General features: G+C 35.7%; 1 protein-coding gene, 1 long non-coding RNA gene and 1 pseudogene across 11 annotated transcripts; all 3 read right to left on the bottom strand.

Moving 5' to 3' along the window:
- Positions 1–3,448: 3,448 nt before the first annotated feature.
- LOC18013713 lies at positions 3,449–6,785 on the bottom strand. 9 transcript variants are annotated; one of them, XM_006418717.2, is made up of 7 exons: positions 6,546–6,785; positions 6,253–6,358; positions 6,054–6,180; positions 5,831–5,970; positions 5,690–5,749; positions 5,504–5,562; positions 3,449–3,538 (listed from the first exon to the last, which is right to left on the bottom strand). In XM_006418717.2, the coding sequence occupies exons 2-7, from the start codon at positions 6,343–6,345 to the stop codon at positions 3,517–3,519; spliced, it is 501 nt and encodes a 166-aa protein (XP_006418780.2). In that variant the 5' UTR covers positions 6,346–6,358; positions 6,546–6,785; the 3' UTR covers positions 3,449–3,516. The 9 variants fall into 9 exon arrangements, 7 of the variants coding, with proteins under 7 accessions (XP_006418780.2, XP_006418781.2, XP_024009626.1 ...); XM_006418718.2 differs by having other exon boundaries at positions 5,690–5,752; XM_024153858.1 differs by having other exon boundaries at positions 3,502–3,562; positions 5,690–5,752.
- Positions 6,786–10,823: 4,038 nt separating this feature from the next.
- Positions 10,824–11,762, bottom strand: LOC18013764 (annotated as a pseudogene).
- A 1,963-nt stretch (positions 11,763–13,725) lies between these two features.
- LOC18013836 lies at positions 13,726–15,616 on the bottom strand. Of its 2 annotated transcripts, none has more exons than XR_002898320.1 (6): positions 15,292–15,616; positions 15,005–15,077; positions 14,835–14,905; positions 14,597–14,690; positions 14,408–14,491; positions 13,726–14,140 (listed from the first exon to the last, which is right to left on the bottom strand). It is a non-coding gene; the product is annotated as an uncharacterized LOC18013836 (long non-coding RNA). The 2 variants fall into 2 exon arrangements; XR_002898319.1 differs by having other exon boundaries at positions 15,005–15,080.
- Between the last annotated feature and the right edge of the window lie 8,350 nt (positions 15,617–23,966).

Consider the following 23,966-nt stretch of genomic DNA (forward strand, 5'->3'; position numbering starts at 1 on the left):
AAAAAACTATATTCAATATGTATTACTCATTTGCACAAAAATGCATGTATCTACTTGATCAACAATATATCAATATTAACAACTAAGGCATCACTTGTTTAGGCGGCAGAAGGAGGAGACTCTGCTCTTTTATATGTGACTATTGACTGAAAGAAACTCCCCATGGGAACTCTTCCACAAGGAAACATCCCTTGGATTAGTCTTGATCTCGTTTTGGATAAAGAATGTGAGATTTCTCACAGCTTGCAGACCGGTATTGTCCATTTCACTGGCTACGAGTCCCCCATGATTGATCAGGATTCTTACCAGTTAAAAGATCTTTCGACCCACTAGTTAAAGGTGGCCGATATCAGTAATGGAGTCCCTCGCAGCTCTCAAAACGGAAACGAGATTATTACAAACATTCTATATGCCTGTGATTTTCTTAGGAACAATGGGTTTGTCAAAAAAAAAAAATCAATCCATAGCAAACCAAAAGAGAAATCAGAATGGAATGAATACGAGTTCTTTCTAGAAGACTTGTTGGCCAAGGGACCCTTTGCCATTACTACTGAAGCTTTCAGGAGCTATGCAACTGGTCGTGCAAGAGGAAAAATTCTTGGTCCAACCCAGGAGAAACACGTCCAATGTAAGTTTGAGGCGCCATTTGGTCATTATAGCTCTTTGTTGGTCAGCCATGGGATTGATCTCGTAAGTGGAGAACCATGCTGGGACCTGTATGAGTCGCGAGGTTGTATGTGGGGAGGGGGAGGGGGGATGCAGGTTTTGTAAGATACACTAGAGAGCAGGGTTTGATTTTAGCTGCTGTGGAAATGGAGGTCAATGAAAACAGCTCTTTTGACCTATCGATTTAGTTTTACGGCCCAAAATCGTTTATTTTTCTTATTAGTTGTAATCCTGAATATGTCTTTCTTAAAACGACCAAAAAATGAACAAGCTTTTATTATAATCTTTTGGAGCTTTTAGTGATTATACTAGTCACACCATTCAAAGTTTGCCTTCCAATGATAAGACAATTAGGCTTAATCAGTCCACTCCGACTCCGTCTTGATTATATCAGTTTTCAAAATTCTGGTATGGCATAATCCAATTATGAATTATGCAAAGCAAACCATGATTATTGATTAACTGCTACAATGGAAAAACAATCACAAATATATTTGGTTTGTTTTTTTCTAATCATGTCATGGTTGATACCATACGAATCAAATTTTTGCGGTCTAAAATAAAAGTAGTATGTTTCGGTCTTACACAGGGGCTAGTTCTTGAGCTTTTGCATGCATCACACATCTAGTCTATCAATGTTGAACATCTGCATTCTATCTTGAAAATAGTCGTAGATCTGACAATATTGTGTATGAGTGAAGATAGTTAGATTACCATAACAAATACCGCCCCACAATGAAATACGCACTATCGGCTTCTTGTAGTCTCTTCTCGATGTTATGGATCAGGCATGTCCCATCAAGGTGTGTTTTGCAGTTAGAGATTTTCATGGTCCCATACCTAGAAAACGAGCCAACAACGACTAAAAGATTCGAGAGTAGAATACTGTCCAATCTTTTCTCTTAATTAGTACAAGTTTGCGATCCATTGTGTTTAATATCTAACAATTTCATCTTGATTAAAGCTAGACCTAGTGGCAGACATAAGAAAACATTTTGTCGATGTCATTATATTATTATAAGTTATTTATCTTCTGAACATGTCTTAACTATATATCAAATTTTTATATTTTTATTATTAGACATTTCAAAATTGTGCTAAAAACGCTTATATATAGTAGATAAACGTTTTGTAAAATTTTTAGTGTGCATGATTAGTTTATTACAGTGTTTTCTATCAAAAAAAAAAATATAGAGTGGTATCATATCATATATCATATATATTATAAGTGAAGTAAAAATTTCGTTTAAAGCTCTCTCGTTGAATCTTAGAGTGGCTAATTATCCTTTACCCCTCTTTAAAATTATTTTTAATTTAAAAACAAAAAATTTGTTTACAACTAAAATCACGATTATAATATAGGTTGTAATAATATTAAATCATATCAAAATACATGATTTTATCTCAATCTGATCAAAATCTACGATTTTATCAAATCAAAAATCACGATTTTACAACTAAAATCACGATTTTTTTAAAACCAAAAATAAAAAACAAAACTAATTTTATTTAAATCAATTTTTATAAAAAAATATTAAAAATCGAAAATTATCATATATAATTATGTTACTCCATAAATCTTTAAGTAAATCTTACTTAATAAATACTTAGATATTGTTTTCTTTTTAAAAAAAAAATATTTATATGAATTATAAAAAAAACATTAAAAAATGAAAAATCATCATATATAGTTATGTTACTCCCTTAATCTTTAAGTAAGTCTTGATAAATACTTAGATATTGTTTTTTTAATAAAAATATATATGTGAATTATCCGATTTGCATAAATTATAAAGATTTTTCAACCAATTTTTTTTCTTCACTTACACGGTTGTAATGTTTGGCTATCATGTAAGCTATATATTTCGTGTGTTTCACATTAGTGATCTTGTGACTTCTTAAAAAAATAGTTTTTGTGCTTTCTAATTTTCTATTCGGTTGTTATTTTTGTTTTATATTTGTTTTCGTTAGCTCATGTAGATCTACATTCTTTTATATATATTAAGCGATACATTGTGTCTTCCCTTTTATAGCTCTTTCAAGAATATATTTTGTTCTGATGTATATGAGAAGTTGGATTATATTTATATTTTATAACTTCTTCTTATTAATAATAGCGTTTGATGTTTTTTTTTTTCTGTTTAAGAGGTGGTGTTTTAGCCAGACTTTCTTGATCGTTGATTGTTTAGTTTACTGCTATACCGAAGGGTAACATTTTTATTTTCTTTTTTGTGCTTTAGGTTTAGATTTGTGATTTTTTTATTATCTATCATATTTATGTTTTATATATTAGCCAGTTTTGATGCACTTTTCTTTCTCTTTTATTAGTTGGGGCTGAGTCGAACCTTTTTTTTATTTATTGATTCTTATCTGTTTTAAGTTTTGATTGTTTTTGTTTTTTCTTTCTTAGGTGCTTGCGTTTTATTGTTTCATCTTGCGATGCAACAGATTTCATTTGCTAGTGATAAAAACATAGATTATGGTCATGAACCGAACCAGTTCTCGGAGTCAGATAAAAGCGTTTTATATGTTTTAAAAAATTATTACAAAAGGATCATGTATTCTGTTTTGTGGTGTAGGCTCTTGGTGACGATTCAGAATGGTCTATAGGACATACGGTGTCGAAATCCCTCATGGCAATGAACGTGAGTTCACCTGGTTCTTGTGAAGGTTGCCAAGCTGATTGAACTGTTAGAATGTACATGAAACTTTAAAAGAACACATACAAAAACATAGGTTTAATCATTTGATTATGGATTATTATTTGATCTGATGAATCCTAAATTTATAACAGTTCAAAAGAAGCTTCGGTGAACAAGGTGCAGAACATGGTGCATTGTGGTCTCTGTTTTATCCAAGACCCCACCTGTCGCTGCCGAGAACAAAAGAAAACAAGCTAACAAGGAGTTTAGATCCAGCAAAAATGTTAGTCCACTTGGCATATTCTTACTCTCAAAGTTAGTTCTATTGATAATAATGATGATACATGAACAAAATTACTATTTTTTATTCGAACATCACTTTATTTGAATGGGCTTTGTGTGTGTGTTTGTCTCTTATGTCCAGTGTTGGGATATTTTTTGATATTGGTTTCTGGTTCCTTTATTTTACTTATGGGCAAAGACAGGAGAAAAAAAAATGTAACTATTTGTACTTTGATCTTTTGCACGTTTCTCCGACTGAAATCTTTTTCGTGTGGAGTGCTTTCATCTCATGTGTTTCCAGTTGAGTTTGAACTGTTAATTATAAAATGTTATTTTTGGATCAGAGTAAAGCTTCTCTTGCTTAAGTTTCACAAAAGATGTAAAATTTATGTTTAAGTAGCTAAAACTCTAAGTTTTCTTAAGTTTGTATGTTGGAAGGATTCAATTCCATCTAATTTTGTATTTTCTTTATTTTTTAAAATTATTTAATATGGTAACAAATAAATATTCTAGCACAACAATGTGAAAGAAATCGATGATAAATTATATACAAAAATCTGCAAATCTTGGACCGTGAAAATGTCACAACCCTTTTGTGGAGACTCCATTTTACTTAAAGTCTTATTTTGATATTTGTTTAATTTTTGATATTTTTGTTATTAGCATAATTAAGAAATTTTGAGATTTTTTTTTTGGGTATATATGTCTAAGCTCTTTTTTAAAGTTGATTACCCCGAAACAGTTTTGATTGTTCGAAAGGAGCAAGCTATAAAAGTTAATGCAGTTTTCTTATCTAACAATAAATATAACACATTTTTATGGAGAGTTTTAAGTTTGAAATATGTATTTATCTTTTTTCTCAACCTCAAAAGATATAGAGTCATAAAAAGTATGAAGAGTACGTAATATGAAAAAAAAATCATAAGGAGAAGAAGAATAAACCGTAAAAAAAAAGAAGACGAAGAAGATGAATGTGTTAAATAATAAAAAAAGATGTGAATGATAAATTTGAATAAGAAATATGGGAAGAAGAAAAAAAAAAGAATAAGACATGAAAAAAAAACAAGAAAAAATATGGACAAAAGAAGAATAAGGAAAAAATGATGAAGAAGAAAGAAAAAAATAATGAAGAGGAAAAAGTAGGAAACGAAAAACTAGAATTTATCTTAATTAAATTAGTTTGTGGACTATTCAGTTATAAAGTATTTTTTAAGTAATTAATTTTAAATTTTGTTTACTTTTTTAGTTAAATAGGAAACGAAAAACTAGAATTTATCTTAATTAAATTATGTTTTAAATAGTTATTTTAATTATTTTCAATTTATAGCATAAATTTTTTTTAAAACAAAATTTTTGGCCCGCGCAAGTCGCGGGCTAAATACCTAGTTGGTTGTATAAGTTAAAATCAACAGAGCATGTACATTGGTGAACCCCTCTTTAAGGTTCACCAGAATATTATATTATTATTTTTTGGTTTTTAGTTTGTGGAAGAACTTGTACCAAATTTTAGGTTTCATTAGTGAACCTCAAGCTTGGGTCCACCAATTTAAAATTTGAAATTTGAAATTTTGATAAATACATTTAAACACACAATTATTAGAAATCAAAATTACAGTTTTTTTTTGATATAACACATTGCAAGTAACACATTACATCTAAAATATTAAGATAGATATGTGTGTTTCAGTCAAGAATCCTAGAATAGGACTCGAGAAGATAATTTTGATATTCTACAAACATGTAACGAACAAAACATGGATACAATGGATACAATTCAGAATCCTCATATGCGTTAAATAAGCTGCAATGTAACCAGAAGAAGTTTTGTGAACAGTTTCAACAAGACATGGATACAATTCAAAGCCGCTCACTTTTGTTTTTACCAAAGCAAAACAGGGAAAAAGAGGGTTTACCTTTCAACCTCTTCCATTGCCATATCAGTAACAAGAAGTCCAACATCACCACGAAGCAGCTGAAACAACAATCCCACAACATGTGTTAATGTAACTGACAAAAGAAAGAGCGCGACAACAACCATCAGAAAAAGCAGAGTACACAACCTAAGAGAGTAGAAGTACAATGTTCTTTTTTACACTCACGAGGTTAAAATGTCGCCGATATCTAAGTAATGCAGGCATATCCAGTTTGCTAAGATCAACCTTCTGCGTTCAAGCCATGTTTTTCCTCATCAGTAACCCAAAACATTGAAATGAAAAATTCTTAAAAGTCCGAGGCATTACCAGGTCCCTACGAGGAGCCAAACTCAAGCTTTTTAAGTGTGAGTCACAAGATAAGGCCCTACACATTGTCTTATGAGATAACCGCACTGATCTGTGTCCTCTTTGCTTTGACTTATGTGGCTGCAACGTGTCCTCCATTGCTGCATAAGTCAATCAAAGAACATTGGAGTTTTGATACTTTGCGCGATGATATTACAGAATTTCGACAAGGAACCAATCTTACTTATATCTGAGGGGTTCCACTGCGTATGCTCGACTTCAATATCATTGTCTTCTTCGTTCCCTGTAGGAGCTTCAATGACACTAAGCGCATTCCTCTGCAACTTCACTTCTATTCCATTTGTCAAAACCTGAAAATTAAAAAGCATGAGGGTTAGATTAAAACAAATTGCAAGTCAGCTAAACAAGTAAAAGTTAGGGACTTTTTTTGAGAAATGGGAATGCCGGGAGACAAAAACTGGTGGATTTGGTATCGAAGCAGTCGCTATTACTTCTTCGTGAAAGTCATGGAACATCTCAGCAGCAAACCTTCATAACAAATAAGTCAAACTCTGATCATAAATTTCACAACATCAAGGGAGAAATGAAACTCTGATCTTATACGAGTAACTAGACCCTCGTATGGCAGATCAAGCGTCAACGTATGGGGTATAAAAAAATCACGATCAAACCAATGACTAGAAGAAGAAAAGAGAGATTAAAAAAAGGTAAAAACCGTATGCTTTCCACCACCGAGAACCTTGTGAACAGGCTTCTCTCTGCCAAAAAGGCGATATATCTTGGCCTTCACAGCCGAAGGCGAATCTGGTTTCTCGTACTCGGCTTCAAACAATGACGATGAATCGTGATGGTGAATCTTCTCGTCGATCTTCTCTATCAGAGATTCCTCCGCCGGCAAAGATTTCTCAATTTCTTTCGCCATTGATTATCGATGAGTTAAACAAATGAAAATGGTCGACCCAAAAAATACATTGTAAATATCTTTGGAATGGAGATAGCCATTATAAATTGTCCGAGAAACACAGCTCAATTTTCTGCCAATTACAAACTTACACGTGGTCAAGAGACCGTCTCTTTAAGTTCATCCTGACGAACCGGTTCATCAAAATTATATTTATTTTCTTTTATTTTAATTCGTTTTTGCATATGATTTTGGGCCATGAACTCCATCCAAACTCCTGGACATGGTCTTAGATTTAAAGTAGATATACATATTTAAGAAAACAAATTATTTTGAAAATTATGGAGTGATATTGATCTCTTTATACCCTATGTAATTAGGCAAATATATTTTTTTATAAGATTTGTGAATCTCAAGAATCCCTTGGAAGTTTTTTTTTTTTTTTTTTGGCAGCAATCTCTAGGAAGTTAATCAAGTTAACTTTCTATCGATGTTGTGTTGTTTATGAATTACACAAAAACTTATTGCTTTACTTTGTAGTTTTATGAATTGTAAGAGCAGCTTACATAAACTATGTTTTTTTATACTATTCTTCTCTTTTGAATATTTAAATATACGTTAGAGACTTGTTCTGCATTTGAAAAATGAGTGACGACATTAATACCCAAAATAGTACTCTGTTTCCTCAGAGAAGATAGGACTTGTGGACATACACTTTGTGTGATTCTCTTATTCTCTTATGTTACAATTCAATTAGGTGCCAAAGGTAAATGAATATTTTGATTTTCCAGCAGAATATATGCAAAAATTCTATCTAAAATCTAAAGTCAAACTACTTCATGTAATATTCCAAACACAAAATAACTAAAATTGTTGGTCAGAAGATATTAAATGCATTCCTAATAGCAACTAAACTATCATAATCAGCTACACATTGACATGCAAACTTCTCAAACTAGTATTACTCGTATAAAGCAGTCGAGAGGGACGTCATGAATTCCATGCATGATTCAGAGCTTATATCATAGGTTTCAAAATCAACAATTTTTTCATTTGGATCGTAACAATCACAATACCTCAAAATTTTGTCAGTACGATTTGTTGTTTACGTAACCTATAAGCAAACCTAGAGGCTAGAGCTCCTCAACTCAAGACTCAAGTAACCAATTTTGTGTTGGATCCACATGATTTCCTCTTAGTACGGATTCCAAATCATGAGTATATTGTCCTTAGTGGTGTATAACAAAGCCTCTTCATAGTGAAAGACTTCAATTATTGTGAAATAGAGTCCTTTAGGCCAATCAAGTGGACCCTTAAACTCTATTGATGGAGCAGCAACATAGGTATGTGCTCGCAGTCGTCTACTATGGCCAGGAATTGATGAACAGGTTTTGTAAATACGTAGACTTTGAAATTGACACCTATTGACCAAACCCTGAATTGTTTCAACACGAGAACCAAAGGCTGCTTTGCAGATTTATGAAAAATCATTCCGGTGAAGCCTTCTTTGAATAAAGCGTTCCATCGTTTGCAAGTAGGTCGCATGTCGCAAACTGTCTCATAGTTTTCACCAAAACTTTAGAGAGTATTGCCTCTAACAAATCCTGCGGTAGATTGGACATGAAAAGAAGAAAACGGCTTTGATTAGGATTTTGATTTTTTTTGTTCACATTCGCTCTAATCCATTCTTGTTTGTTAAAAACTATTTCTCCTTTTGAAGGACTCTTTTAATTTACAGTAACATAAAAAATGAAATTCTTGACTGTCAAATAATTTAACCATCATAGATTTCATATGAAACCGATATATAGTCATGTCAGAGGTAAGAGCTTAAGAAATATTAAAAACCGTCTAGACAAATGTAATGGAAATTAACCGATATAAAACTGAAATACACGATTCACATTTTGTTCGCACTAATATTGAACTTTGTCCTCATTGTTTCTTTGTTTTTCTTTTTAACTCCCCTTTTTTTTTGATTTTTTTTGGGTTTAGCAAATGACATTCAGATGAAAAGTAAAATATTAGTTTTAAGAAAATTAGTGACTCGTCGTTCCTGTATTGAAACATCTGCATTGAAAAATATATTTTAAGTATGTATTACTTACAAAATTGTACTTGTTAGTTATTACTTAATCAACAAGATATAACAATATTAACAACTAACAACTATAACTTGTCTATTTGTTCATTGGCCTATTTTAAGCTCATTCAGAGCTTGTTTCTTCCACGGGTTTTGTGATGCAGGGCATACTGTGGACTTGGGGCTCTGTTCGAGCCTCGTCAAGGGCTTTAGTTATTTTAATTTCGTTTTTACGTTATTATCTCGTTGTAAAGGATTAACTCATATCTGAGCTAGTTAGATTTGGTAGATCTTTTCTCGATCCTTCTGAACGATATTACTTGCTATCTCCATTTTGTAAATCACTTTGAATTGATATTGAAGTTTAAGAGCTTTTGAGCACTGTGAAGAGTATTCACACCTTTCGTTGAATTAGATCTCATTTCCGACTTCTAACTCAACTCTTTCGCAACTCGAGAACCTCGTTGATCTCTCGTTGTATTAAGTTTTCGCTACTCTATCATTTTGGGTCTGATGAAAAACGTATTCGTATTTGGAGTTGTCCAACCTCTTTGTGCATTGCCATATTTCTTTAATATCTGAATTAATTATGCTTCAGACACGTAGCTGCAGCCCTAGGAACTTGGTCTCCGCAAAAGAAAAAAAAATTAAAAACATGTAGAATGGTGTTGCAGTCGGTGCAACCATAGAGAGATCAAGGTTTATGTTTACTTTGATTTAGAAAAACATATGATAAGGGGATGAATGTGATACTTGCACTCTATATAATTGGTAAGGTTGCTAATTTGAATTTCAAGTTAAAGGGGGAATCATGGCAACGTACCACATGATAAAGTGATCCATTTGCAAAATAGTGAGAAGAATAATTGACTACACTTGAATAATGGAAGAAGATGGACGACAAAATGTGGAGAAGTTATATGTGTGAAATTAAGTATACATAGAGGAGTATTGATCATTTTCAAGATATCCCGAAAAATCAATAACAATAAACTTCCTTATCTTCTGTCCAAAACTCCACACGAGCATCTTCCTCTTATTTCATAGTTTATTTGTTACTTGCTAGACAAGGAATCCCTTGTCTGAGTAGTTTTTATTTTTTGGTTGAAGTCTGAGTAGTTTTTATGTTTCTTTTCATTGTTATTTTACACAAATGGGAAGAGCCGAAGAGGGAAATACTAATGAGAAGATGGTCGATAAAATTATATCAGATTCGTAAGACCACAATGTGTAAGAGAGTGAGAGAATGTTGGTGGGCTCAATGGATCAGAAAAGGAACACACACTTTGCATCCATTTCAAATCCATATTTTTCTCTTGACAGCATGTGTCAGCATCGATACATGAAACCACAAGAACACCCATTTTCATATTTAGCACAAGTGACTCTAGATGTTCTTCTCCCCAAAACAAATGTGTCTCCTTTCCTAAATGTGATTGCTTTTATAAAAACTCTAGATGTTTATCTTGGCATTGCCAACTTATATTATGTCCTCTATAGACTTCTAAAAACAAAACTCAAAAATGCTATATCTAAATTTTGTTGGAGCTCCCAAAAAAAAAAACATAAAGGATCACATTGGAAAGGTCTAGGATAAAATGTGTTTTCCGAAAGAAGAGGAGGACGGAGTAGTAGTTTTTTCATGTTGTCTTTGATTCTCTACTCAAACACACAAAAGACTCAAACAAAGATGAAGACAATCCACAAAAGAAACTGGCTATTGTTTTAGCAATCAACTTGAATGTAATGCAAAGAATAAAGGAATCATAATATATAGATAGATTCATTAAACTAATCAAACGACAGTGTCTATCAAACAAAAGTCAAAAACAGAAGAAAAAAAAAGAAAGAAGAGAAGCTGAAATAAATCACTTTCTTATTTTTTTTTGCCTCTACTGTTGGATTTGAACCAAACTTGGAACATAACTGAAAATAATAGAGGGGAGCGATGATACCTGTGTAGCTTCTACCAAAGGGTATTCTGTGTAATATTTATCAATGACACTAACCTACTCGCTCATTGTCTTAGAACTTGCGTTACAGCACACAGCCAATTTCTTTTCTTCGTCGATCAAAAAACTTGTGGGAAGATAAGAAATATAGTCGTCGTGATGAGTAGGTATATCCACTGTAAAATATAAGCTCCACAATGCGGCTTCAGTATCAACTTTATTAGTCATCCATATGTCCATCTTTAATGTACCCTTGCTCCGATGTAATACTGAAATTTTTTCATCTCTCTCAACTGATAGAGCCATCCAACCAAGATTCTGAAACTCTGGTAGACACAGACGTTTAAATCTCTCTCTTGTAAAATCAAAACTTATCAAGAAGTCAGAGTAGCCTGTTTTATCATAAGCAAGCCAGTATGCATTTCCCTTCAAAGACACACCCTTTGATGCTATGAGGCAGTCCAGAGCAATGACATCAAGAAGCACCCTCCATGAATCAGAGCTAAAATCATAAATTTGTAACCCAACAAATTCGTAATTTTGTTGATAACACCTCAAAATTTTATAGCTAAGGCTAAAGTTGTTGTTTTCGTAACCTAGAACAAACCTAAAGGGACTCTTGTAATCATTTTTGATTTAAATCCATCTAGTTTCCCCCAAACACGGGTTTCAAACCACGAGTCTATTGTTGTTGGTGGTGAATAGCAACAAACCGCCGCATTGAAAAAGTTGGAATATATTGTCTCGTTCAAGTGGAACCTTAAACTCTATAGATGGATCAGCGATGTTGAGATTGTTGCTCATTGAGCAAGTTCTAAATTCCTTCAACATGAGAACCAGAGACTGCTTTGGAGCTTTACGTAACTTCTTCTCAATGAATCCTCTGTCTTTGAGTAAAGCGTTCCAACCTTTGCAAGTAGTTCGTAAACGTATCAGAGATGTGACTGGAACCCTATAGAGTATCTCTTCTACCAATTCCAGAGGAATATGGGACATTATCACTGTGATCTTACCAAGGAAGAAGGAAACGACTCGGTGGCTCCGTAAGTAGAAATTAGGGTTTTGGTTTTTCACGTTTGCCTTGAAGGCTTGAACAAATCTTGTCTTATATATAGACAAACAAGAAACGATTTCTCCTTACTATTGTTACCTTTTCCTTTGTGGATCTGTTTATTTTTATAATTTTTCTTCCTTTTCAGTGAATTTTAAAAAGGAAACGCACATTGTAATATGTCCAAGATTTTCAAATATAACCCATATAGTCATTATTATTGTTGGCAAGCTCTTGGGGAAGATAAAAGGCGTGGCAAACTCTTCGAGCAAGATAAAAGTAGGTGGGACTATTTATTAGGTATTGGCCTTAGTTACCATGAAAATGGACATTTTAGCGCACAAAAAAAAAACACGACAAATTGACAAAAAAAAGAACAAAAAAGTAAATATGCAAGAAGTAGATATTGTAGGTGGCCTAATTAAGTTGCATAAGCCGTAACAACGTTTTGTGTGCTGATTCTCCGAAATCTATCCACGTTGGGATCAGGATTTCTTATATCTTTGTCTTTATCAAAAACCATGGCAGCTGTAACCGGAATTGACACTGAGGGGGTGGAAAAAATGATATAAAACAAAACAAAACTGAGGGTGGATGAGTTGCTTCGAACTCACTGCTAAAACACATTGCTTTTCCATAACACTGTCGTAACCAAGATCTCCATCTTTAATGTATCACATGGCTGAAATAAAACTGCAAACTGCCCTTCTCTAACACTAGATAGACTCACAGTTTCTTCAGGAATAGGCTCAAACGGCAGAGGCAAACGGCTTAAATCTCTCTTTTGTGAAATCAAAACAGGCTAAGAAACTAACGTCAAATTCTTTTTTTTTTTTCTGAATACTTCTACGTAGTAAGTACATATTTCCCTTGTGAGACTTGCCACGTTAAAATATATCTTCCAGTCTAGAGTGAGATCAAGAGCCCTCTATGAATCCGAGTAAAAGTCGAAGATTTTGAACTCAACAAAAGCTGCGCGAGTAAAGTCAATAAATATCAAGATTTTGTTCTCTCTTTTTGTCACGTTCTTGAACAAGACTATTTAGTCAATATTCAATATATAGTTAGTTATTTGTTTCTCATCATTCTTTTTGTTCACCATATTTTGACATCGTTTCACTGCCATGGGTTGGATCATGACAAAACTTGAGAAAACAGATACGTTTCTTTCACCAACTCATTTTAATGACTTAAGAAAACAGATACGTTTCTTTTATAAAGTCCGACACTTGGCAATTTAATAAGACCATTAACATCTGAGTTTGCTTTGATTGAATGGCTTCTTAGTTCCTGAATTGGTGGATACGATTAGCTCGGTTAACTTTGTCAACAAAAATAAAAGAAAACTAAAAACAAAGCACAATCCATCGGACTATCCAATGGCAACGGCTTACAACGAATTTGATATATATATTAGGCCGTTGCAACGAAACACGAGCATCTTCAAGCTAATTAGTATGGATTCGAGCAGATTGTGAGCCTTAGAAATTGCAGACGGACAATTTAGAATGTCTATATATGGGTCTAGTGAATGAATATCTAGCGTGATACTTTAAAAGTTACAAACTGGCTGTTGTTTTAGTTATAAAACTAGTGTTTACCCCGTGCCTAGCACGGGAATATTCTTTTCCTAACAATTAACCGATTTCAATTATTGTTATTTTTTTTCACAAAACCAAATTTCAGTTATATAAACACAACTAAAATTATCTGTATAAAACTTATCCAAATGAAATAAATGTAAACATACAAAAATATTAGCATGTGAGAAAAACATCATTCTACAAAAGCAAATGAAATCAAGAATCATTACATAACAGTGGAAAATAATTTAAGTAATCAATAACTACTTTATGTTAAAAAATTTCTAAGTACAAAATAAGGTTATACAGATTCCGTACTGAATGGTTATGGCTTTATGAGTTCGAGACATTACATTTCTCATAGTATAGTATCTTTCTGAATTTAGTGAAGATGATCTCTAGGAACACATATACTTGCAGCTTAACTACAACATCAACAACACAACACACTGGAAGTAATAATGACTCGGGAGGTTCCAGACCAAAACATATAGCAAGATCCAAAAATGATTTTAAAAATGATGAAGAGATATCCGGACTTACTCTTGGTGAAGGAAGTCCAGAGTTTCATATTACTCTTAGTGATCAATGACACGTTACAATTAAAATTACTTTCATAACTCACCTGGAAATTATAAGTTGAATATCCAATGGCTTTCAAGCTTTTCATCTTCCATTTTGTTTAGAAAGCTTAAGTTGGGAAACATGAGTATAATTCAATGATATCTTCAAATTTTTTCCTGCAAAAAAGAAGTCACATGTATTTTAGGTGAATATGTATATATATGATGAAAACTAAAAAAGTAACCTGCATAGAAGAAACCGTAGAACAGATTACAACAGGGAAGTACACTGCATAAAGTCTTCTCAATCCCTCTACGGATGATTAAAAGAAAAGTGACTAATGTCAGCTAAAGCAGAGAACACAGAGAGAACTCAAAAAACTCCATAAACCAGAAATACATTAATCAGAAGACAGTAAGGAATAAAGATTCGAAAGTTCTCACCTTTTCAGCCACTAAGAAAGCAGAGTAAAACCCAACACCAAACTGTCCAATCTATCCGTTGTCGGCACCAAGGTCCTTCTTTTCCTGAATAAATAGACACATCAAAACACGTCTAAGAACCTGACATGGAGTTTGATTTGTTTGCATCTAATTTTTCAGAGAGGTGAAAAAGAAAAAAAAAAAAAAGACCTTTAGAGCCTTCAAGAATTTCGAAGTGCCACTCTGAGCTATGGTTCCAAGGCTATCTAGAAGTTATTCCTTTGTCATTCCAATACCAGTATCACTGCAAATCCGAAACAATCTTTTTTAAGTAACCAGTTTTAATCTAATTATTTAATTTAATACTCAACTGAAAAAGAAAATGAGAATTCTCTAATTATGTTATGGTGACTATCAGGATCAGGCTTGATACGAATCTCAAGCTCACCACCATCTCCAAGCAAAGCAGGCTCCGTTACATTTAAGAACCTCAGCTTATCTAAAGAATCACTTGCGTTACTGAGTACAGACAAACACATCCAAATCAGAATTTGACAGAAAACGAAACAATTCAATTCCAAAATAATCCATTAGTAACACAAATGAAAACTGACTCACCTTAAAAGTTCCCTGAGGACTACCTCTTGTGACTGTATAAACAACGAACAATCAAATCCAACAATCGGCTAACCTGCTAATGAGATTCAAACAAAACTATCCAATTAAGAGTCTTGACAACAACAACAACAAACAAAAAGTTTCAAATTTTTTTTAATCTTGTGATAGATTAATGATCTTCTTTGCCATCATTCGATCAATCTTTAAATCCACTGATTGGTGCTTTAACAACAGAGCAAACCCAAAAACGAAAGTAGGAGGCGATACAGACATAGAAGAAGAGGTACCATCTGATTCATCAACGTCAATGGAAGGAACGTTGGGAGGAATCTGCAGATCGCGTAAGCGAAGGCGAGAACAAACCGCAGCCACCAGATTTCTTCAATTAGATTTCTTCATTGGAATTGGTGGAATTCGAAGAGAAATAGGGGTAAGAACCAGCCACAGAATAGAAAAAAACTGGCATAGATCTCTTTTTATTTTTATTTTATCAACAACTGGCATAGATCTTTTTCTGCAGTTAAACGGAAAAAAAGGAAATCGTGGAGGAAGAAGAAAGATCATGGACAGGAAGATGAAAAATCGTGGTTTTTGGAGAAACCGTCGATTCACTTTTTTTTTTTTCTTTAGAAATTATCATTTTAATTTATTTTTAAAGAAATTGTAAACAACAACCGTACTTTTTTTTTTTAACGAATTTTTTTTTAAATCATTTATTAACTAAAGCACATGACACGTGGCAGAATTTGATTCGCCAGATGACTTGTGCTTTAGTTAATAAAGGATAGTTGAATGTAATGCAAAAGGAAAGGACTCATAAAGTAACTTGTCATGTAACCCAAAAAAACACTTATCGGTATCTCTTTCTCAGTGTTGTTTCATTTTGTCTTTGACTTTCTACTCAAAACACAAAAGACACAAAACGAACTGGCTCTTCATTCAGTTATCACATTGATTGTAATGTAAAGAAGGCCACTATTCATTAAATTAATCAAACGACAGTGTCTACCAAACAAAAGTCAAATACAGAAAAAAATAAAAAAAAAGGAAGAGATGCTGCAATAAATCACTTTCTGTTATAAACAAATGGACTTCTAGTAACCGGCCCATTAACCATCAGGTTAATGTCTCATAGCCCATTAGAGTTTCTGATACATTAGTTATGTAATGTATATATACACTGCTTATGGAAACAATAAGAAAAGAGTTTTTCCCTTAATACGTTATCAGCACGAAGCTCAACTTCAAACGATCATATCTCTCAAAATACAAGGAGTTAGAAGGCGATCTACATATCATTTTGAAGCCCTGGAAGAGAAGAATCTAGTGGTGAAAACCGCTCCTCAATATGACACCAGACGCGCCCTCAAGACTCAAAACAATCGGCGATGTCCCACCTTAGCGGGTGATTCTTTCCAAGCGGTGGTTCCTCCATTGTAGCAGCTGTTCGTCCTCCTTTCTGGCCATCATTCTCAGGAGTTTCCAGTAGATATCTGTGGTCTTTAGCTCCCAGATCATAAGCCGGTCAGAAATCCATTTGGCGAAAAGATATGCAAGACAATATGGATATCATTGTGGATAGTGGATCGAGCCACACCATTCTAAAAGACAAGAATTACTTCATAAATTTAGTAATCAAAACCGCAAACATTAGCACTATAGCGGGTAGTTCGAGCCTAATAGAGGGCCATGGCCAAGCTAATGTGTTGTTATCAAATGGCACATATCTAGACATCTCTGATGCCTTATACTCACCCAGTTCTAAGAGAAACCTATTGAGTTTCAAAGACATAAGATTGAATGGTTTCCATATCGAAACTCAGGATGAAGGGAACAAAGAGTTTTTAATTATCACTAAAATGATAAATGGCCATAAACAAGTTTTTGAAACTATACCCGCCGTATCTACTGGCATTTACCATGCTAAAGTCAGTATGATTGAGGCTAATGCTGCTATCAAAGCACAGTTTTTAGATTACACTATTTGGCATGATCGCCTGGGTCATCCCGGTGCGAACATGATGCGTAAATTAGTCCAGAATTCTAAAGGGCACAGCCTTAAACCAAATGGTATTTTCCCTCAGCACCTCAAGTGCACAGCTTGCTCACAAGGGAAACTGATTACCTGACCTTCACCAGTCAAAGTGTCTAAAGAGACCTTGAACTTTCTGGAAAGAATCCAAGGAGACATATGTGGACCAATTCACCCACCTTGTGGGACATTCAGATATTTTATGGTCCTCATTGACGCATCGACCCGCTGGTCGCATGTCTGTCTGCTCTCTTCTAGGAACCAGGCTTTTGCTAGGTTATTGGCCCAAATCATCAGATTACGAGCCCATTTTCCAGAATTCCCATTAAAGACTATACGTCTTGATAATGCTGGTGAATTCACTTCCCAAGCGTTTAATGAATATTGTATGTCCATGGGGGTAAATGTTGCCATTTCGGCCAACTCTCTATCATCTTTCTTTGGCTGAGTGGCATGGACATCGTGATGGAGGACATAGCTTACGATCATCGGCTTTGGTGGAGCCCAGGGGACACTAGTTGGTCTCCCCTTAAACCAAGAACGGAACATTTTTTCGTCCTCTCGCTTTGTCCATTCCTTGATCTACGAAAGGTATTCAGTATTAGGATCAGAGGCATCCATAGCATGAGTAGTTAAAGCAAGTGAATGATTTGAAATTCGAGTTATTTCACGGAATAACACTCGTATATATTCCACATGTCCATACACAAAATGGATTAGCTGAATCCTTCATTAAATGAATTCAATGGGTTGCTAGACCATTACTCATGAGGTCACAACTCCCGGTCTCAGCTTGGGGACACGCAGTCTTACATGCCGCTGAACTAATACGCATACGACCATCTAGTGAGCACAAATATTCACCATCCCAATTGCTAACGGGTCATGAGCCAGACGTCTCCCATATTAAAACATTTGGGTGTTCAGTCTATGTACCCATTGCACCACCACAGAGGACTAAAATGGGACCTCAAAGGAGGATGAGAATATATGTTGGTTTTGATTCTCCCACCATCATAAAATATCTCGAGCCAACTACAGGAGATCTGTTTAAAGCCAGATATGCAGATTGCCGATTTGATGAATCGGTATATCCTAGATTAGGTGGTGAGACAGACAAGCTGGTAAAAGAACTTTCATGGAATCAAACATCCACACAAGGGCAAGATCCTCGGACTCTAGAATGTGATTCAGAGGTCCAAAGAATTATACATTTACAAAAGCTAGCTAATCAATTGCCAGATTCCTTTGCTGACCCGAACAAAGTTACCAAATCGTACATACCAGCTTGTAATGCACTAGTACGAATAGATGTCCCCTCAGGGAAAAGTCAAGTTGCTACAGAGTCTGACGCACGTAAGAAACGTGGCAGACCACCAGGTTCCAAAGATAAGAATCCCCGGAAATCAAAGAAAGGTGCAATGATTGAAACCGGGATTCAAGAGAACACGGATACAGCCTCAGCTGATACTTACCCTATCGAACCATCTCAAGAGGTTTGGGACGCCAAAACTCAAGGTTCTGAAGGGATTGATAATAATGAGATCTCAATCAATTATATCATATTCGGTTCTCTATGGAACAGAAAAGATGTCGACATCAATGAAACTTTTGCATACAAGGTAGCACTTGAGATTGCGCACACGCAAGAGGATCTAGAACCCACGTCTATAATTGAGTGCACTCGTAGATCAGATTGGCTGAAATGGAAAGAAGCCATAAACGTGGAGTTGAATAGTTTAAAGAAACGGAATGTGTTTGGTCCGATCTTAAGGACACCATTCGATGTTAAACCAGTGGGAAACAAATGGGTCTTTGTGCGTAAAAGAAACGAACTCGGTGAAGTCGTTAGATACAAGGCACGCCTTGTAGCACAAGGATTCTCACAGAGACCCGGAATCGATTATGAGGAGACTTATTCTCCAGTGGTGGATGCAACTACATTTCGATTCCTCATAAGTCTGGCCATAAGAGAAAACTTAGATTTGCGGTTAATGGATGTTGTAACCGCATATCTTTATGGACCACTGGACAGTGAAATCTATATGAAATTACCAGATGGTATTGAGCTCAAAGATAAGCATGCATCTCGTGATAAACACTGCATTAGGCTGAACAAATTCTTATATGGACTGAAACAAAGCGGACGTATGTGGTATAACCGGTTAAGCGAATATCTCATCAGAGAAGGCTACGAAAACGATCCGATCAGTCCATGCATCTTCATCAGAAAATATCAAAACAAAGGATTTGTAATCATAGCAGTATACGTGGATGACTTGAACATCCTCGGAACATCTGGTGAAATCGCCCAAACATTTGAATGCTTAAAAACAGAGTTTGAAATGAAAGACCTAGGCAAAACTAAATTCTGTTTGGGATTACAACTTGAGTACGTCAATGACGGAATCCTTGTGCATCAATTGGCATACACTGAAAAGGTACTCAAGAGATTCAATATGGACCAGGCCCACCCATTGACCAGCCCAATGGTTGTGAGGAGCCTTGGATTGGATAGTGATCCATTCGGTCCAAAGAAGGACGATGAAGAAATCCTCGGTCCTGAAATGCCATACCTCAGTGCCATAGGAGCATTAATGTACTTGGCTAGTCACACTAGACCAGACATCTGCTTTGCCGTGAGCCTCTTAGCTCGCTTTAGTTCGTGTCCAACTCAAAGGCACTGGAACGGTATTAAGCACATCCTTAGATACCTTCAAGGTACTAAGGACTTGGGATTATTTTATTCTAACCATAACAAGGATGGTCTAGTTGGTTTTGCTGATGCAGGATATTTGTCAGATCCGCACTGTGCCCGGTCTCAAACCGGTTATGTTTTCACGCATGGAGGAACAGTCATATCTTGGAGATCCATGAAGCAGACTATTGCCGCTACCTCATCCAACCATGCGGAAATCTTGGCCATTCACGAAGCTAGTAGAGAGTGTGTTTGGTTGCGGTCCATGACTCAGCATATCCGATCAGATTGTGGTATGGACGAAGATAAGGAGCCTACAGTGATGTATGAAGACAATGCAGCTTGTATCGCTCAACTCAAGGACGGCTACATCAAAGGTGACCGGACGAAGCATATTCTGCCCAAATTCTTCTTCACTCATGAGCTACAGAAGGATGGTCAGGTCAAGGTTCAGCAAGTCCGATCAAGCAAAAATTCAGCCGATCTATTCACTAAATCATTACCGACTTCTACACTCCGGAAGTTCATTCATCAGATAGGAATGCGTAGACTTAGAGATCTACAGTGATGCCTAAACCAGGGGGAGTAATGCGTGTTGTACTCTTTTTCCTTCACCATGGTTTTTCCCACTGGGTTTTCCTGGTAAGGTTTTAATGAGGCAACGTTCCCCAGCGCATTATAGAGATCCCGGTTTTGTGACAGGCACGGTTACCTTGTCCAAGGGGGAGTGTTATAAACAAATGGACTTCTAGTAACCGGCCCATTAACCATCAGGTTAATGTCTCATGGCCCATTAGGGTTTCTGATACATTAGTTATGTAATGTATATATACACTGCTTATGGAAACAATAAGAAAAGAGTTTTTCCCTTAATACTTTCTTATATTTTTTGCCTCTACTTGTTGGATTTGAACCAAACTTGGAACATAACTGAAAATAATAGATGAGACCGATGATACCTGTGTAGCTTCTACAAAAGGGTATTCTGTGTAATATTGATCAATAATTGTCTTATTAGAACTTGCATAACAGCACACAACCACTTTCTTCTCCTCGTCCATCAGAAAACTTGGGGGAACATGACAAGAATATCCACGAAGAGCAATATCCACTGTAAAGAATTTGCTCCACTGTAAAGAATTTGCTTCAGTATCAATTTCATTAGTTACCCATATGTCCATCTTTATCTATCAAAGCTCCCATGTAACACTGAGAGTTGTTCTTCTTTGACACCTGATAGAGCCACTTGACCAGGATTCTGAAACGCTGGAAGACAAAAACGTCTAAAACTCTCTCCCGTAAACTCAAAACTTAGTATGAATTCTTCAGAGTGGCCTGGTTTATCATAAGCAACCCAGTAAATATTTCCCTTCAAAGACACACCATTTGACGATTCTATGTAGCATTCAGGAGCAACGACATCAAGAACCCTCCATGAATCAGATCTTAAATCATAAATTTCAAACCCAAAAAATGTGTTGCCTAGGTATGGCCTTAGTGTTGGATTTTGAAACAGAACAACTCTGTTTTGAATGTTTTGTGTTTCATTTGTGAGTTTCAGATTTTAGAGAGAGATCAAGCTTTTGGAATTGTTTTCATTACTCCATTACCATACATACTTCTCAAAGACTTTTACAATTTTATATGGAACTAGCTCACCAACTCTCTGCAACTCTCTTACTCCTAAAGACAATTAGCGGCCAACTTTTTGACTTTAGAAAAGACTGCAACTGTTTACCTACTGTTCTAACAACTCTGCAACAAACCAAACTACCTTAGTTAGATTTCTTTTAGTTTGGTTTGAGCTCAAAATGGCATTTACTCAACACTCCCTCTTGCCATTTTGTCCCTAAAACCAATCTTACTTCGAATTTACTTTGAACCGCCAAAGCCTTGGTGAATGTATCGGCCAATTGTTCTTCACTTCTGCAAAATCTGAGCTGAATATCCCCATTCCTCTCATAGTCTCTTACCACATGATACTTGATCTGAATATGTTTGGTTCTTCTGTGTTGAACCGGGTTCTTTCCAATAGCTATAGCTGATTGGCTGTCACAATAAATTGGTACTCCCTCTTGAGAGGTAATCCTCAAGTCTTCAAGTAAGCGTCTTAACCACAGAGCTTGGTTTGCAGCAGCACACAATGCCATGTACTCAGCCACTGCTGTAGATTGAGCCACTGTATCTTGTTTGCTTGTTTGCCAAGTGAATATTCCTGATCCAATGCTGAAACAATAGCCAGTAGTTGATCTCATATCTTCCCTACATCCTCCCCAGTCACTGTCGGAATAACCGATCAGTTTTGGTTCTGCAATTCTGGTGAAAAACAAACCCATACCAGTAGTTCCTCTGATATATCTGAGTACTCGCTTAGCTTCCTTGAGATGTGCAGCTTTAGGTTCCTTTAAATATCTGGAGAGATAAGATGCAGAGAACATTAGATCAGGTCTTGTTGCTGTCAGATACAGCAAACCTCCTACCAAGCTTCTGTAAACTTTGTTATCTGCAATTTCTTCATTTCCTTCATTTTGGTATCGTCGTTGTAGAACCAGAGGAGTAGGCATGATGTTGCATTCTTCCATATTGAACTTTTGCAATAACTTCTTCGCATATCCTTCTTGAGACAGAGATATTCCTTCCTCAGTTTGCACAATTTCCATTCCTAAGAAATAGTTTAGTAGACCCAAATCAGACATCTCAAACTCGTTCTTCATTGATGTCTTGAACTCATTTACCATATCTTCATTATCTCCTGTGACAATAAGGTCATCTACATAAATGCACACTACAAGAAGCTTTCCATTAGTTTCTTTGGTGTAGAGAGCATGGATCATTCTCGCTTCTCTTGAAGTTTTCTCTTTGGAAGAATTCATCAATTCTGCTGTACCAGGCCCTTGGCGCCTGTTTCAACCCATATAAGGCTTTGTGAAGTCGAAGTACATAATCTTCTTTTCCGGTTGCTTCAAATCCAAGAGGCTGCTCTGCATATATCTCTTCCTCAAGTATTCCGTTTAGGAATGCAGATTTTACATCAAGTTGGAAAAGTTTCCATTTCTTCTGAGCTGCAACTGCAAGAAGAAGCCTAATGGTTTCATGTCTAGAGACTGGTGCAAAGGTTTCCAGATAGTCTACACCATGTTGTTGAGTGAAGCCTTTTGCAACTAGCCTTGCCTTGTGTCTTACTACTTCTCCTTTTGCATCAGTTTTCAGACGATAAATCCATTTTACTCCAACGACATTCTTGTTTGCAGGTCTCTCAACTAGTTCCCAAGTATCATTTTTCTCTATCATTTGTATTTCTTCTTTCATGGCTTCTATCCATTTTGAGTGTTTAGCTGCTTCTTCAAACTGAGCTGGTTCTTCAATTCCACTATAGCATCCTTCAACTATTGCAGAGTATTCTACATCCGCGTAAGGAGCAGTGAGTAGGATGTCTGCAATAGATCGAGTTTTCCTGTTTGGTGAGCTTGAGCTTTCTCCTTGAGTTCTGATGCTTCTACTCTGGTCTGTGTTTGGAGAGGTAATCGGTTCTTCCACGAAATTACCAGGAGTTGGTGCAGTTTCTTCTTCTCTTTCATCTGCTTCAACTAGAACACTGCACTCTTTATAACTTCCTTCTTGTTCCAGTCCCATTTACTATTTTCATTAAAGATAACATCTCTGGAGATGTCAACTTTTCCTTCTTCCAACAGATAGACTCTATAACCCTTTGTTTTAGAGCTGTATCCAACAAAGATAGCTTTCTTCGATTTGTCGTCCCATTTCTTTCTCTTTTGGTCAGGGATGTGTACATAACAGATGCAACCGAATACCTTCATGTGCTTTACAGATGGTTTTGTTCCGTTCCAGGCTTCAAGAGGAGTCTTGCTTCTGAGTGCTCTTGTTGGTGTTCTATTTTGCACGTAAGCTGCATTATAAACCGCTTCTGCCCAAAATTTCAGAGGTAAGTCTTTTGCTTTGATCATTGCTCTTGCCATCTCCACCAAACTTCTGTTTCTTCTTTCAGAAACTCATTTTGTTGTGGAGAGTAGGCTGCTGTCAGTTGTCTTTCAATGCCATTTGCTTCAACGAATCTTGTGAATTCTCCAGATAAGTACTCTGATCCTCTGTCTGTTCTCAGTTTCTTGATCCTGCAGTTTGCCTGATTTTTGACAAGGCTCTTGAACTTCTTGAAGGTTTTGAACACTTCTGACTTTGCCTTGAGAAAATAAACCCAAACCATTCTGGTAGCA

The sequence above is a fragment of the Eutrema salsugineum genome, unplaced genomic scaffold (assembly GCF_000478725.1).
Source record: "Eutrema salsugineum unplaced genomic scaffold, Eutsalg1_0 scaffold_4, whole genome shotgun sequence".
Taxonomy (NCBI): domain Eukaryota; kingdom Viridiplantae; phylum Streptophyta; class Magnoliopsida; order Brassicales; family Brassicaceae; genus Eutrema; species Eutrema salsugineum.

Bases quoted from the DNA above. Each gene is read 5' to 3' on its own strand.
- LOC18013713 (XM_024153856.1), bottom strand. From the start codon at position 6,345: ATGTTCCATGACTTTCACGAAGAAGTAATAGCGACTGCTTCGATACCA. The intron at 5,971-6,053 runs GTAAGATTGGTT...TGACTTATGCAG, and splicing joins GTGGAACCCCTCAGATATAA to CAATGGAGGACACGTTGCAG. The intron at 5,563-5,689 runs GTGAGTGTAAAA...TTGTTGTTTCAG, and splicing joins ATCGGCGACATTTTAACCTC to CTGCTTCGTGGTGATGTTGG.